General features: G+C 46.2%; 1 protein-coding gene across 4 annotated transcripts; it reads left to right on the forward strand.

Annotated features, from left to right (window-relative positions):
- The first annotated feature begins 149 nt into the window (after positions 1 to 149).
- On the forward strand, positions 150 to 14,870 carry kif28 (kinesin family member 28). Of its 4 annotated transcripts, none has more exons than XM_077625721.1 (28): positions 150 to 756; positions 886 to 956; positions 1,613 to 1,807; positions 2,477 to 2,527; positions 2,639 to 2,788; positions 2,870 to 2,908; positions 3,121 to 3,240; positions 3,322 to 3,429; positions 3,522 to 3,676; positions 3,739 to 3,850; positions 3,921 to 3,988; positions 4,914 to 5,056; positions 5,123 to 5,244; positions 5,299 to 5,389; positions 5,912 to 5,972; positions 6,033 to 6,156; positions 6,229 to 6,364; positions 6,453 to 6,571; positions 6,681 to 6,788; positions 7,053 to 7,145; positions 7,586 to 7,726; positions 7,811 to 7,881; positions 8,418 to 8,552; positions 8,631 to 8,797; positions 8,892 to 8,986; positions 9,231 to 9,357; positions 14,255 to 14,388; positions 14,469 to 14,870. In XM_077625721.1, exons 1-28 carry the CDS (start codon positions 651 to 653, stop codon positions 14,628 to 14,630), a joined length of 3,204 nt encoding a protein of 1,067 aa, XP_077481847.1. In that variant the 5' UTR covers positions 150 to 650; the 3' UTR covers positions 14,631 to 14,870. The 4 variants fall into 4 exon arrangements, 3 of the variants coding, with proteins under 3 accessions (XP_077481847.1, XP_077481852.1, XP_077481865.1); XM_077625726.1 differs by having other exon boundaries at positions 8,649 to 8,797; XR_013306130.1 differs by lacking the exon at positions 14,469 to 14,870 and having other exon boundaries at positions 9,253 to 9,357.
- The last annotated feature ends 239 nt before the right edge of the window (positions 14,871 to 15,109 follow it).

Raw genomic sequence — 15,109 nt, forward strand, 5'->3', positions numbered from 1 at the left:
TACCTAGCCAGGAATTTCCATTTCCAATGCTAAAGTCATTGCAATTTACTTCTAACCAAAAAATCCAAGGGTAGCAGTGATTTACAGAAAATGAATAATTTGTGTTTTTAAAATGTCATTTTGTTAGTTTTTAAACCCTTTGTTACCTAAAATTAAATTAAAAAAATATACAAAGCATTGGAAAATGCTTAATTACAAAATTATTATAAAAATACTGCTTGCAAGGCAATCACATTTATTTGTGTAGCACATTAAAATGAAAGATATAGCAAAAAAATAATGTTCTTTATATAAACAGGTTTGATATATACATATACCAGGTAAGTACGGCTGATTTCATTTATTTGTATCTACGTCTGCGGATGACGTCTAATGTTGAACAAACAGTGAAAATTAATGTTCTTTATATAAACAGGTTTGATAAATACAAATACATATGCCAGGTAAGTGCGGCTGATTTCATTTATTTGTATCTGTACGTCTGCGGATCACGTCTAATGTTGAACAAAGGGAAAACATGTTGGAAGAGAATGAATGAATGTTGCAAAAATGCATATCTAGACATGAATATTTTGAAAGTCGTAAAAATTTAGGAAACAAGTACATGCAACATTTGCTTTTAAACCAGGTCATCCAATCAATATGCCCCCATGCTACGTTCCTCCAGCTTCCACTTCTCTGAGGTCGCAGCTTCAGCAGGGAAGCCGAGACTTCCCTCACCCCAGCCACTTCATCGAGTCTCAATTTCTCAGCCAGGTATCCCAAGAGCACAAATGGCAGCTTCCATGGAATGGCCCGATAAATGATGCTGCCTGCAGGTGAATAATTCATTATGGCAGGCAAGGTGAAAGTAAACATTGGTCTACTGTTTCACTTCACGAACAGGTACTACAACATCAGACATGCACAGCAGGGACTGTGTAAAAGTGGCTGTCAGAGTGCGTCCCTTCAACAAGGTCAGTTTGTTTCCATTCTCATGATCACAGCCTTCTTGAATTTTCTGCCTTTTATTGAGTTGGCGGGCAAAGAAATTACTAGATACATGGCCATTGACTTTCACTGACATTCACGTCCAATCATATGGCTCTTGATTCTTGTGTTGTTACTTTAGGTTCATCACTTGTAAATAGATATCCAATCAATTTGAATTGGCAAGGTAGCGGCGAATGAGGGAACGTAATGAGTCAACATTCATTGTTAAAGTCAGCAAGCCAATTCCAACACTTTACTGAGTACACAACGAGCCAGGTGGCAAATTTCAACCCTATCATTTTTGTCTATAATTTCCATTGGCCTCGGTGTGCGTAACAATTGGGCAGATTATTCTTGTAAGGAAAAGTAGAGCTAAACTCATTTAACTGACTGCCAAAGATTTGAGGGAAAAAAAATGTCAAAAAATGAAGCTACCAGGAAGCCAGTATCCTTCAATTCTGGCGTATTCTAAACCTGCAACCTACCTGGAGTGTCAATATGATGTTTATATGATGGTAACTGGAAAATAAGTTATAAAGTATTTTAAATTCGGAGCAGCAAGATGAATGGAGCTACATGATTGTTATCAACAGCAGTAAAATTGGAGTGTGGGTACTGACATTTTGACGCTCCGATTCAGATGGAGCGTGATGCAAGCAGCCGCTGCATCGTTGCCATGGCAGCCAACTCCATCAGCATCCAGGACCCACGGGACGCTCAGTGCCGCCGTTCCTTCTGTTTTGACTATGCTTACTGGTCCCACAGTGGTTACGTCATTGATGACCTTACGGGCCTGTACCTGCCTGAAGAGGCTGGGGGGCGCTATGCAGACCAGGTAAGCGCTGATTTCATTTATTTGTATCCGTCTGTCTGCGTATCACGTCTGGAAATGTCGGCATGTCGCTAAACACTCAAGAAACCCATCAAAGCGCAGTTGCTTACATAAAGTTCAATCCAATTTAGTTTAGTGGAGGGATTGGAAACATTTTTGATTTTTTTTTGAATTAAAATAACCTTTTTTTTTTCTTCTAAACATCTCTGAGCTGTACACTAACAATTTGCACTAAGTTATTGTGCTTAAAAACATTGGCCGACTAGCTAGCTTCCGCTATAGCTTCTGTTAGCTTTTGCTAGCTGAACCTAGCTGTCCGTTAGATTCCACTATACGTAGGATGATTTTAGTCTTGTTTTCCTAGTGTTGGTTTTGAACAAAGTGGCCATTACAACATTTAATTTTATAGTATTGCTGAATGTAATTTCACTATTCAGTTCAGTCTTACAGATGATTTTTCAAATACTTTTGAAATGACTGCACATGTTTGGGACTGTAATTTTTTTTAATTGCTTCACTAAATTGCCAAAAAGACATTCATAAAGCTAACTTTTGCTACTTTTTATCCATTAAAAGCACTATTAAAGTTAATGAAAGAAAACGTTTTTCACTTTTTACATTTCTCAGTATAAAATAGCAAAATATAAAAAAGAAAATGCTATTTCCCTTCAGGAATGTGTGTTCCAGGACCTTGGGGAAGGAATATTGGAGAATGCACTTCAGGTACCAAGCATTTCTCTTGAAAACCGAACTTATTGTTTATTTTTTATTTTTTGGTTATTTTTAATTCAGGGAGTTACAAAGTAAATAATGTTGTTTGGTCGATGAATACAGGGATACAATGCTACCCTTATGGCCTACGGTCAGACGGGCTCTGGGAAGAGTTTCTCCATGGTGGGCTACAAGCCTAATAAAGGCCTGGTTCCCAAACTTTGTGAGCGACTCTTTGAGGCCATTAAAGAAAACCAGGATACTAGACAATGCCAGGGGAGTATATGTACTTGTGTATATACTGTGAGTGTGTGAGCGAGCTTTTTGAATATCTCCTCATGTTTGATCTGCTCACAGGTCTTCTTCAGTATGTTGGAAATCTACAATGAGCAGGTGAAATGAAATGCACCATTGCCAAGTTAGCGTTGATATTATTGTCGCAATGACATGAAACCATTGGGTTTAATGGTGCCCTGATCAGGACATTAAATAAAAAAAGACAACTTCATTAGCCATCATTAACGATGATAGAATTCCCATCCATGTTAATCTTCAATGGCACAGAAAGACTTATTTTGACCTTCTTATCTTTTCCATCTCACCAGGTGGTGGACCTGCTATCTCGTGGTTCTCGTCCTCCCGGCGGCCTCCGTGTCCGAGAGGAGCAGCACAGAGGGTTCTATGTGGAGGGTCTGCGTACAGTTCCATGTGATAGCGCAGCACTGGTGGCTAAAACCGCTTCACTTTTCATTTCATGGAATTCTAGTGCTGCAAAAACGTAGTGGTTTCAAATTCCAAACCCTTAGATTGAGCAGCTGATGGAGCAGGGCACCCGAACCAGAACCACCGCTGCTACACTCATGAACGCTAACAGTAGCCGCTCTCACATGCTTATTGTACTGCAGCTCCAACAGGTGACATCCATTTACAATCTAATGGCAATGATGATGCCATTTCGCTCTCCGATCGTTAACTCCTTTGCTGATGTCAACTTCTTCTTGTCAAGATCTTGTCTAAAGAGAGCGTCACCAAACAATCCAATATCAACTTGGTGGATCTCGCAGGAAGTGAGCGCCAGAGATCAGCATCAAGCGAGGCGGATCGTCTCAGGGAGGGCACGGCCATCAACCTCAGCCTCACCACTCTGGGCAACGTCATCAGGTCAGCACGCCCCGCTTATTCGGTCATTTTCTCCAAGTGGGCACAATTCTTCTCATTTGCAGCGCTCTTGCCGACATGGCCGTCGGGAAGAAGGTTGTGCATGTTCCATACAGAGATTCAGTTCTCACTAAGCTACTACAGTCGGCTTTGGGAGGAAACAGCCGCACTGTTATGGTAAGTTCCGCCCTAATGTGTGTTGTCCTAATATGTTATCGTCTGGACTCCAAATATTTTCATGTTTTAGATTGCCACACTAAGCCCTGCTGACATCTGCTATGAGGAATCCCTGTCTACGCTGCGTTATGCTGAGAGGTATATATATATATATTTTTTTAAATGATTGACTGTTATATTTCGATTTTACAGTCCGCAATTCCCGTTTTCTTTCTTTTTCATATTTCGAATCCTGCATTTAAGCTTTCTAGGACTAAAGCAGGTTTGCACTAAAAACTGAGATAATGATATATGGTAGGCTATATGTTTTTTAAACAAATCATGTTTACTTTATTGCTTAATGCGGTTTCAGAAATAAATGTATGTATTCAAAATTAAAAAAAATCAAAAGCCTTTATTGTCTTCATACACAGCTGCGTATAACGAATTGGTGGTGCTACTCCATAAAGTGTGTTTTCCCAGTAAAAAAAACATAAATAGTAATATTAAAGTATAAAAAGTCACATCCCGGCTAGGTAAATTCTAAGATATTGTACATTGTTATTGCACACCCCGAAGTTATTGCAAAGAAGGGATTGTGTGTCGTGCTAACGCAAGTTCAGAGTCCTGATGGCTGTGGGGAAAAAATGTCCTTAAGTCTATTTGTCCGTGCTTTGTGAGACATGTACCGTCTGCCAGAGGGCAGCAGCTGGAACAGGTTGTGACCAGGGTGGTATTGGTCCCTGACAATGTTCCTAGCTCTGCTGAGGTATCGAGGGCTGGCAATGTCATCCAGTGAGGGCAGAGAGCAGCCGATGATCTTCTGGGCAGTGTTGATCACTCTCTAATATACTTTTTTTTGTCCAATTTTGATGAGTTTGTTGTTCCTAAGTCATACGAAAATCGCAATAACTGTCTCAAAGAGTAGAATCAGGATTAATTGGGATCGAATCAAATCGTGACCTGTGAATTGTGATACAAATCATATATGAGGAAATTCACCCCGACCCCCCCCCCCCCCCCCCCCAAATGACACATAATGAAACATTTAAATTCTATTCCGTCTTTTGCTTTTTTTTTAAAGGGCAAAGCACATCCAGAACCGTCCAGTGGTGAACGAGAGCCCCACCGAGCGTCTGGTCAAAGAACTCAAGGCCGAGAATGCCAGACTCATGCAACGACTGAGTCGACTGGGCCAGGATGGGCGCAGTGCCACTGATGAAACCAGTAAGTGTAAATAGATCACGGCAGAATGTGAGAGTGTGTTATTTTCTAGTTTATTTTCATTCCCAGAGGAGATTCGGCAGCTGGTGACACACAATGAGCTCCAGATCAGAACCATTCACACCTTGTGGGAGCAACATCTGCAGGAGGCGCTTCAGGACTGGGAGCAACAGTATGCCAACATCACACAGGTACAAACACACACGTCGCAATGACTTCTAGCCTACATCTAATGATTGTATCAGGAGAGGAGAATGATGCAGATGCATCCTTACATCCTGAACATAAACGAGGATGCTCAGCTGTCTGGTGTCGTCAAGCTTTTCATTCAGGAAGGTCAGTCATGTTTTGCCTTGTGCCTTGTGTTTAGTTCAAAATGCATTCATTACGGGTTTCTGATACATATTCTTCAACAATAGGTAATAAACCATTGACTTTTATCATTTGTTAAGGGTTTATAGTGGAATGAATTATGCCAATTCAATGCGAAATGGTGCTCCACTTGCAAAAAGTCCATGTTACGAAAGAACCAATTAATTTCTGAAGTAGAGGTACCACAGTATTTCAGATTGCCGTCGCGGTAAAAACAAGCTATCGATCCATCCTAAAAGAAATTATGAGACAGATTGGATCTAAACTGACTTTCATGCAATTTACCAATAGTACCTTTGGCGATCGACCAGTAGATCATAATCAACATATTGAGCACCCCTGTCTTAGTCTGTATTTTGTCTACGAGTTATTGAAAACGTGAAGACTAAACTCAAAAATCTTAACATTTTATCACATTCAGTCTGTTTAATTTGGTTGTCTTCAAGCCAGTGGCCTTGCCACTAATGGACAATGTCATTCTTCCAGGTGAATGGGACATTGGCATCAATGAAGGCACCTCTCGATCCATCTGTATCAAGGGTTTAGGGTATGAACGCTTTCATTATGTTCGCAACACGAGAATGTACATGGTGGGATTCCGTTTCAGGATCCAGCAGCGCCACGCCGTCTTGAGGAACGAACATCGGCGGGTAATGCTAACTCCTCTAAAGGGATCCAAGGTGACTATCAATGGAAGAGGTATTTCTCAGACCATCGAGCTGCAGCATCTGGTGAGTGTCACTATGGAAAATATCAACATATTCATTCTCTTGAATACATCTCATGCATTTTTTTTTTGTCAGGACCGAGTCATTCTCGGTTCCAACTGCACTTACCTTTATATCGGCTTCCCGTCTGAGAGGGGTGCTAACGACTGGAGTCGCTACGACTACGACTACTTCCTGTCTGAGCTGGCTGAAGCTGAGGGTATTCACCTGGGTGAGAAAGAGCCCCAACTGGGATTTCATTTTGTTTTTTGTTTTTTCAGATTTACATCAAATGGTGGAATAATTCTGGTTACTTTCAGGTGAAAGCAGCAATGATTCCTGTCAGACAGATCCAAGGCTGCTGGCTGTTTTTTATGATTACGTCAAAATGATGCCACTGGTGGCTGAAGCCAACCAGATGAGTCAAGAACTAAATAAGGTGAGTTTTCTTGTCTTAAAAACTGGAGGGGTGACAAATGACATTTCAATAGTTCAATTGAACCCTTTAAGGGAAAGTGGTATTGATTTAATCAATGTATTGCCTGCAGGGTGTAGAGTTTAAACTGGAGATTAAGAATCTGGTGCTGTCCGACTCAAAAGGACACGACCTGGAGAAGGAGATAGTTTGTCGAGTTACTTCAACGCACAGCAAACAGGTTTGCACATCCTCGCATGAAGTGTAAAACTCATAGCATCATTAATTGGCTAATATTTGAACTTTTAAATAATGAATACATTAACAAATGGGGAAAGTCCACTTGCCTCAAATCAAGCCCTACCGATGATAGATATGAGCAACAAGGGATATAAATATGAAAGGTATTTTCTTTGAACCTTTCTATAAGTCAAGAATTGTAGAAATGACTGGCAATTGTTCATTTGAGAATGTTTGTTTTCAAAAGTAATCTTTCCATTGGTAGGTATGGGTGTGGTCCAAGGCCAAGTTTGTCAACCGCAAATTCCTGATGGAAGAAATTTACCAGAAACATCTGGATGAGATGAAAGGACAAAATGTAATTTCATTCTGGGTTCTTTAAAATCAATATTGCTCATTTTTTGATGATAAATTGTTTTTGACACATTTTCAAGTGCAACTTAACCTTTTCAGGTACACTGGACACCTATTCAAATGTTTACGCTAAAGTCCATAATCCATAATTAGCATTTATCTCATTGCTTACCATCATTATCGACAGCTGTCAAATTCATTTAAACTGGGAGGAGTGGCCTTTCACAGCCATTGATGGTGCTATACTTCCAACCCATTTTGACTAGTCAACAAATGTTTTTGTTTTTTTTCCCAATGTGGACTTTGTTCATTGGCTCCTCCCAGTTTAAATGGATTAGACATCTCGTGTTGTGAATGGCAGCTAATGAGTTACAAAGACAACATCATTTTGTTCATGAAAGAGTTCAGCCTAATAGAATAATTGCTTTGTTTTCATCCTGTCAGAGCGAAGAGGGCCTTTCCACCGCCGCCTTGCCCAGGGAGAAAGACCCTTTTTGGGATCCGGTGGAGCCGCTGCTCCTGGGCACGGCTCACCTTTGGCTTCAATCCATCGCCTTCCGTATTCCCGTGGACGAGCAACTTGAGGTAAAGCACTGGCACGGACACAAATGGCCCAAGTGTCGATAATTAAAGATGCTCGCTTATGCTAAAACGTGATGTGTATGCAAGGTGCTTGGGTCTGAAGGGAGCGAGGAGTCAATACTGCAAGCAAAACTGATTCCTTGCACTCACGATGGATCGTATGATGCACACGTCCACGTTTGAACACCAACCATTCATTTTGTGCAACATTTGAACATTTTGTAGCATAAATTGGGACAGTCATAAAAAGAATCAAAGTATACAAAACCTGACATGTTTTAGTGCTGGGCGGCAAAAAATCTAATAGCTTCTAGTCCCTTGCGATGTTACCATCTGTACTAATGCTTTGTTTTAAAAATGACCATGTATTGTAAGGCTTTTTTTATTTTTCTAAAACGACCAACTATACTTGGTCATTTTAGAAAAATAAAATAAAAAAAAGCCTTACTATACATAGTCATTTTTAAAACACACCGTTAATATAGATGGTTGTTTTTGAAGAAAAAAAACCTTGTATAGTAACTTTTATTAAAACACAACCATGTATAAGGCTTTTTTTCTCACAAAAGGTCAAATTCAGAAAAACTTTACATTGAGACCCTTATACCTTAAAATTAGAACTTGAGACGCAAATGACCTTAAAAATGTTTGACATAGAGACACAAACAAATTTTGACACTTTTCAATTTTTCAGACCTCTGGCCGAAGACGACATCCTCATCGACCCGTCCGAGTTACTCGGTCGGCGACTGGACGTCCGGCTGGTTGTGGAACAATGCTTTGGCCTGCGCTGGATACGAGAGTCTCGTGATCGAGGCGTTCAGATCGGGTGGGTCTCCAATTGATATGTTTTTGCATAGCTACAAGCTGTTGTGGAAAGGATGTCAAAACTATTTTCTTTTGCTAGTTTCCATTTGTTCGACAGCTCAAGTCATGTGTACACGCCTGCCTCGTGGCGCAACATCAACCCCGTGCTACGGCACACCGAGCACTTTGCGTCCCTTAGCGTGTCCCGGCGGCTACTCAACTACCTTCAGACCAGCGCTGTGCTTCTGGAGCTTTGGGGGCTTCAAGGTGTCGTTTGCCTTCCAAGCAGGAAATCATGAATGAAAGAAAACCCATGGTTTAGCCACTTAAATCATTGTTTAGTTTGACTTTTTCCTTTCAGAGGGCTGTGTTAGCTTGGTGTCCACTGTGGAGAGCGCGAGAGGAAATGCTAACGGCGTCATCATCATCGATTTGAACGACGTCGTCGAAACTATGGTGAGTTTGTAAATTATGCCGTCTGTCACACGAGCGCTGGCTCCATTCAGACTGCCAACTAAGCTAATCTTCGAACAACTAGTCACTCTAGTCGCAACTACTCACTCATTTGAACTTTCTCCGGAAATGACCACTACCGTGAGTACAAATTCAATTCAATTCAATTCAATTTATTGGCAAGAAAAAGCACCAGGGAAATGTTTTTGGCAGTGGTTGGTATGAAACGTGCAGTATGTGCTGACAGGTCCAACATATGGATTGCCTAGACCCAAAAGGTTCCCTGAGCAGACTTCAGCGGGATCTGGAAGAACAGAAGAGATTAAACAACACTCTGTTGAAGGAGAACCAGCGTTTAAGAGCGCAGCTCAACGGTACACACGCACAACGGACCACGCACCCGCGCACACCACGCACACCACACCACGCACACGCACACCACGCACACGCACACCACGCACACGCACACCACGCACACGCACACCACGCACACGCACACCACGCACACGCACACCACGCACACGCACACCACGCACACGCACACCACACGCGCACACCACACACGCACACCACACACGCACACCACACACGCACACCACACACGCACACCACACACACACCCCCCACACACACACACACACCACACACACACACCACACACACACCACACACACACCACACACACACCACACACACACACACCACACACACACCACACACACACACACACACCACCACACACACACACCACACACACACACCACACACACACACACCACACACACACACCACACACACACACACACACACCACACACACACACACCACACACACACACACACACACACACACACACACACCACACACACACACACCACACACACACACACCACACACACACACACCACACACACACACACCACACACACACACCACACACACACACCACACACACACCACACACACAACACACACACACACACACACACACACAACACACACAACACACACACACACACAACACACACAACACACACACACCACACACCCACACCACACACCCACACCACACACCCACACCACACACCACACACCACACACCCACACCACACCACACACACCACACCACACCACACACACCACACACACACACACACACACACACCACACCACCCACACCACACCACCCACACACACACCACCCACACACACACCACCCACACACACACCCACCCACACACACACCACCCACACACACACCACCCACACACACACCACACACACACACCACACCACACCACACACACACCACACCACAACACACACACACCACACCACACACACACACACACACACACACACACACACACACACACCACACACACACACACACCAACCACACACACACACACACACACACACACCAACCACACACACACACACACACCACACACACACACACCACACACACACACACCACACACACACACACCACACCACCACACACACACCATACACACACACACCATACACACACACACATACCAACACAAACACACACCAACACAACACACACCACACACACACACCACACAGACACACACACACACCACACACACACACACACACACACACACACCACACACACACACCACACACACACACACCACACACACACCACACACACACACCACACACACACCACACCACACCACACACACACCACACCACACACACACACACCACACACACACACACACACCACCACACACACACACACACACACCAACACCACACACACACACACCACACACACACCATACACACACACACCATACACAAACACACACCACACACACACACCACACACACACACACCACACAGACACACACACACCACACAGACACACCACACACCACACACCACACACACACACCACACACACACCACACACACACCACACACCACACACCACACACACACACCACACACACACCACACACACCACACACACCACACACACCACACACACACACCACACACACACACAACACACACACCACACACACACCACACACACACCACACACACCACACACACACACACACACACCACACACACCACACACACCACACACACCACACACACACCACACACACACACACCACACACCACACACACACACACACACACACACACACACACACACACCACACACACACACACCACACACACACACACCACACACACACACACCACACACACACACACCACACACACACACACCACACCACACCACACACACACCACACCACACACACACACACACCCCACACACACACCCCCCACACACACCCCCCACACACACCCCCCACACACACCCCCCACACACACCCCCCACACACCCCCCCCACACACACCCCCCACACACACCCCCCACACACACCCCCCACACACACCCCCCACACACACCCCCCACACACACCCCCCACACACACCCCCCACACACACCCCCCACACACACCCCCCACACACACCCCCCACACACACCCCCCACACACACCCCCCACACACACCCCCCACACACACCCCCCACACACACCCCCCACACACACCCCCCACACACACCCCCCACACACACCCCCCACACACACCCCCCACACACACCCCCCACACACACCCCCCACACACACCCCCCACACACACCCCCCACACACACCCCCCACACACCACACACACACACACCACACACACCACACACCACACACACACACACCACACACACCACACACACACAGACCACACACACCACACACACACCACACACACACCACACACACACACACACACACACCACACACCACACACCACACACCACACACCACACACCACACACCACACACCACACACACCACACACACACACCACACACACCACACACACACACACCACACACACACACCACACACACACCACACACCACACACACACACCACACACACACACCACACACACACCACACACACACCACACACACACCACACACACACACCACACACACACCACACACACACCACACACACACACACCACACACACCACACACACCACACACACAACAACACACACACACACACACATCACACACACACACACCACACACACACACCACACACACACACCACACACACACACACCACACACACACACCACACACACACACACACACCACACACACACACACACCACACACACACACACCACACACACACCACACACACACCACACACACCACACACACACACACACACACACACCACACACACACACACCACACCACACACACACACACACACCACACACACACCCCCCACACACACCCCCCACACACACCCCCCCACACACACCCCCCACACACACACCACACACACACACACACCACACCACACACACACACACACACCACACACACACCACACACACACCACACACACACACCACACACACCACACCACACACACACACACCACACCACACACACACACACACACACACACACACACACACACACACACCACACACCACACCACACACACACCACACACACACACCACACACACACCACACACACACCACACACACACCACACACACACCACACACACACCACACACACACCACACACACACACCACACACACACACCACACACACACCACACACACACCACCCACACACACACACCACCCACACACACACACCACCCACACACACACACCACCCACACACACACACCACACACACACACACACCACACACACACACACACCACACACACACACACACCACACACACACCACACACACCACACACACCACACACACCACACACACCACACACACCACACACACCACACACACCACACACCACACACACCACACACACCACACACACCACACACACACACACACACACCACACACACACACACCACACACACCACACACACACACACACCACACACACCACACACCACACACACACACACCACACACACACACCACACACCACACACACACACACCACACACACACACCACACACACCACACACACCACACCACACACACCACACACACACCACCACACACACCACACCACACACACCACACCACACACACCACACACACCACACCACACACACCACACACACACACACCACACACACACACACACACACACCACACACACACACACACACACACACCACACACCACACACACACACACCACACACACACCACACACACACACACACCACACACACACCACACACACACACACCACACCACCCACACACACACACCACACACACACACACCACACACACACACACACACACACCACCCACACACACACACCACACACACACACACACACACCACACCACACACACACACCACACACACCACACACACACCACACACACACCACACACACACCACACACACACCACACACACACACCACACACACCACACACACCACACACACCACACACACACCACACAGACACACACCACACACCACACACCACACACACACACACACACCACACACACACACACACCACACACACCCACACACACACACCACACACACACGCCACACACACACGCCACACCACACACACCACACACCACACCACACACACCACACCACACACACCACACACACACACACACACACACTACACACACCACACACACACACACCACACACACACACACCACACACACACACACCACACACACACACACCACACACACACACACCACACACACACCACACACACACACACCACACACACACCACACACACACACACCACACACACCACACACACACACACACACACCACACACACCACACACACACACACACACCACACACACACCACACACACACACCACAACACACACACACACACCCCACACACACACCACACACACACACCACACACACACCACACACACACACCACACACACACCACACACACACACCACCCCACACACACACCACCCCCCACCACCACCCCACCACACCACACCACACCACACACCACCCCACCCCTCACACACACACACCACCCCACACACACACCACCTCACCCCACACACACCACAACACCCCACACACCACACCCACCCACCGCACACCACCCCACACACCCCACAGACACCACACACACCCCTCTTGAAAATCACATCTGCCATAGGCGGCGAGAGTTTGCGCATTGGCTCAGTCCGGCCCAGTTGCGACGCAGAGTTCGCTCGCTCGCTGAAGCGCTTCTACCACAACATGACTTCAGTGAGAGCCCGGCTGCAGAGTCTGCTAAGATGCAGACCTAGTGTAAGTACGCTGGCACGTGCTCGCTTTTTGTTGCCACTTGTTTTTCCACATTTGTTTTTTGTCTTTTTTGCGCCGGGCAGGAGGCGTGCGACCCTTTGGGACTCCGGCTCTTCGTGGAGGACCACACCGGGAAGCTGAAAGACTTCTCAGAGCAACTAGAGCGAAGCGTGTCCGCCCTCAAACGGGATGTGGCCTCCATCGTTCGACTTAAGCGGGAGAGATTAGGAAACTGTGACCAGTGAAGTTACAAAGTCATATTTTTTCCAAGGACAAATTGTATAATGGAGAGTTAGGCTTTTTTTTCCTCACGAAAAAGCCTTACAATACATGGTCGTTTTTGGAGAAAAAAAAGCCTTACGATACATGATTGCTGTTGAAAAAAAGCCTTACGATAGATGGTTGTTTTTGAAAAAAAGTCTTAGTGTACATGGTCTTTTTTTGCGAGTAAATAAAGCCTTACTATACATTGTCGTTATTTTTTTTTTTTAAAAAGCCTTACTATACATGGTCGTATTTAAAAAAAAAAGCTATTTTGGGAAAAAACAACAGGAACATAAGTCTTTTTAAATAGAAAACGACATAGGTACCTAAGTCTTTTTTAAATAGAAAACGACATAGGTACCTATTTGTGGGGTGGGGTAGTGTGTGTGTGGGGTGGGGTGATGTGGGTGTGTGTGTGGGGTGGGTGGGGGGGGGGTGGGGTGTGTGTGTGTGTGGGGTG

The sequence above is a fragment of the Stigmatopora argus genome, chromosome 2, assembly GCF_051989625.1.
Source record: "Stigmatopora argus isolate UIUO_Sarg chromosome 2, RoL_Sarg_1.0, whole genome shotgun sequence".
Taxonomy (NCBI): Eukaryota; Metazoa; Chordata; class Actinopteri; order Syngnathiformes; family Syngnathidae; genus Stigmatopora; species Stigmatopora argus.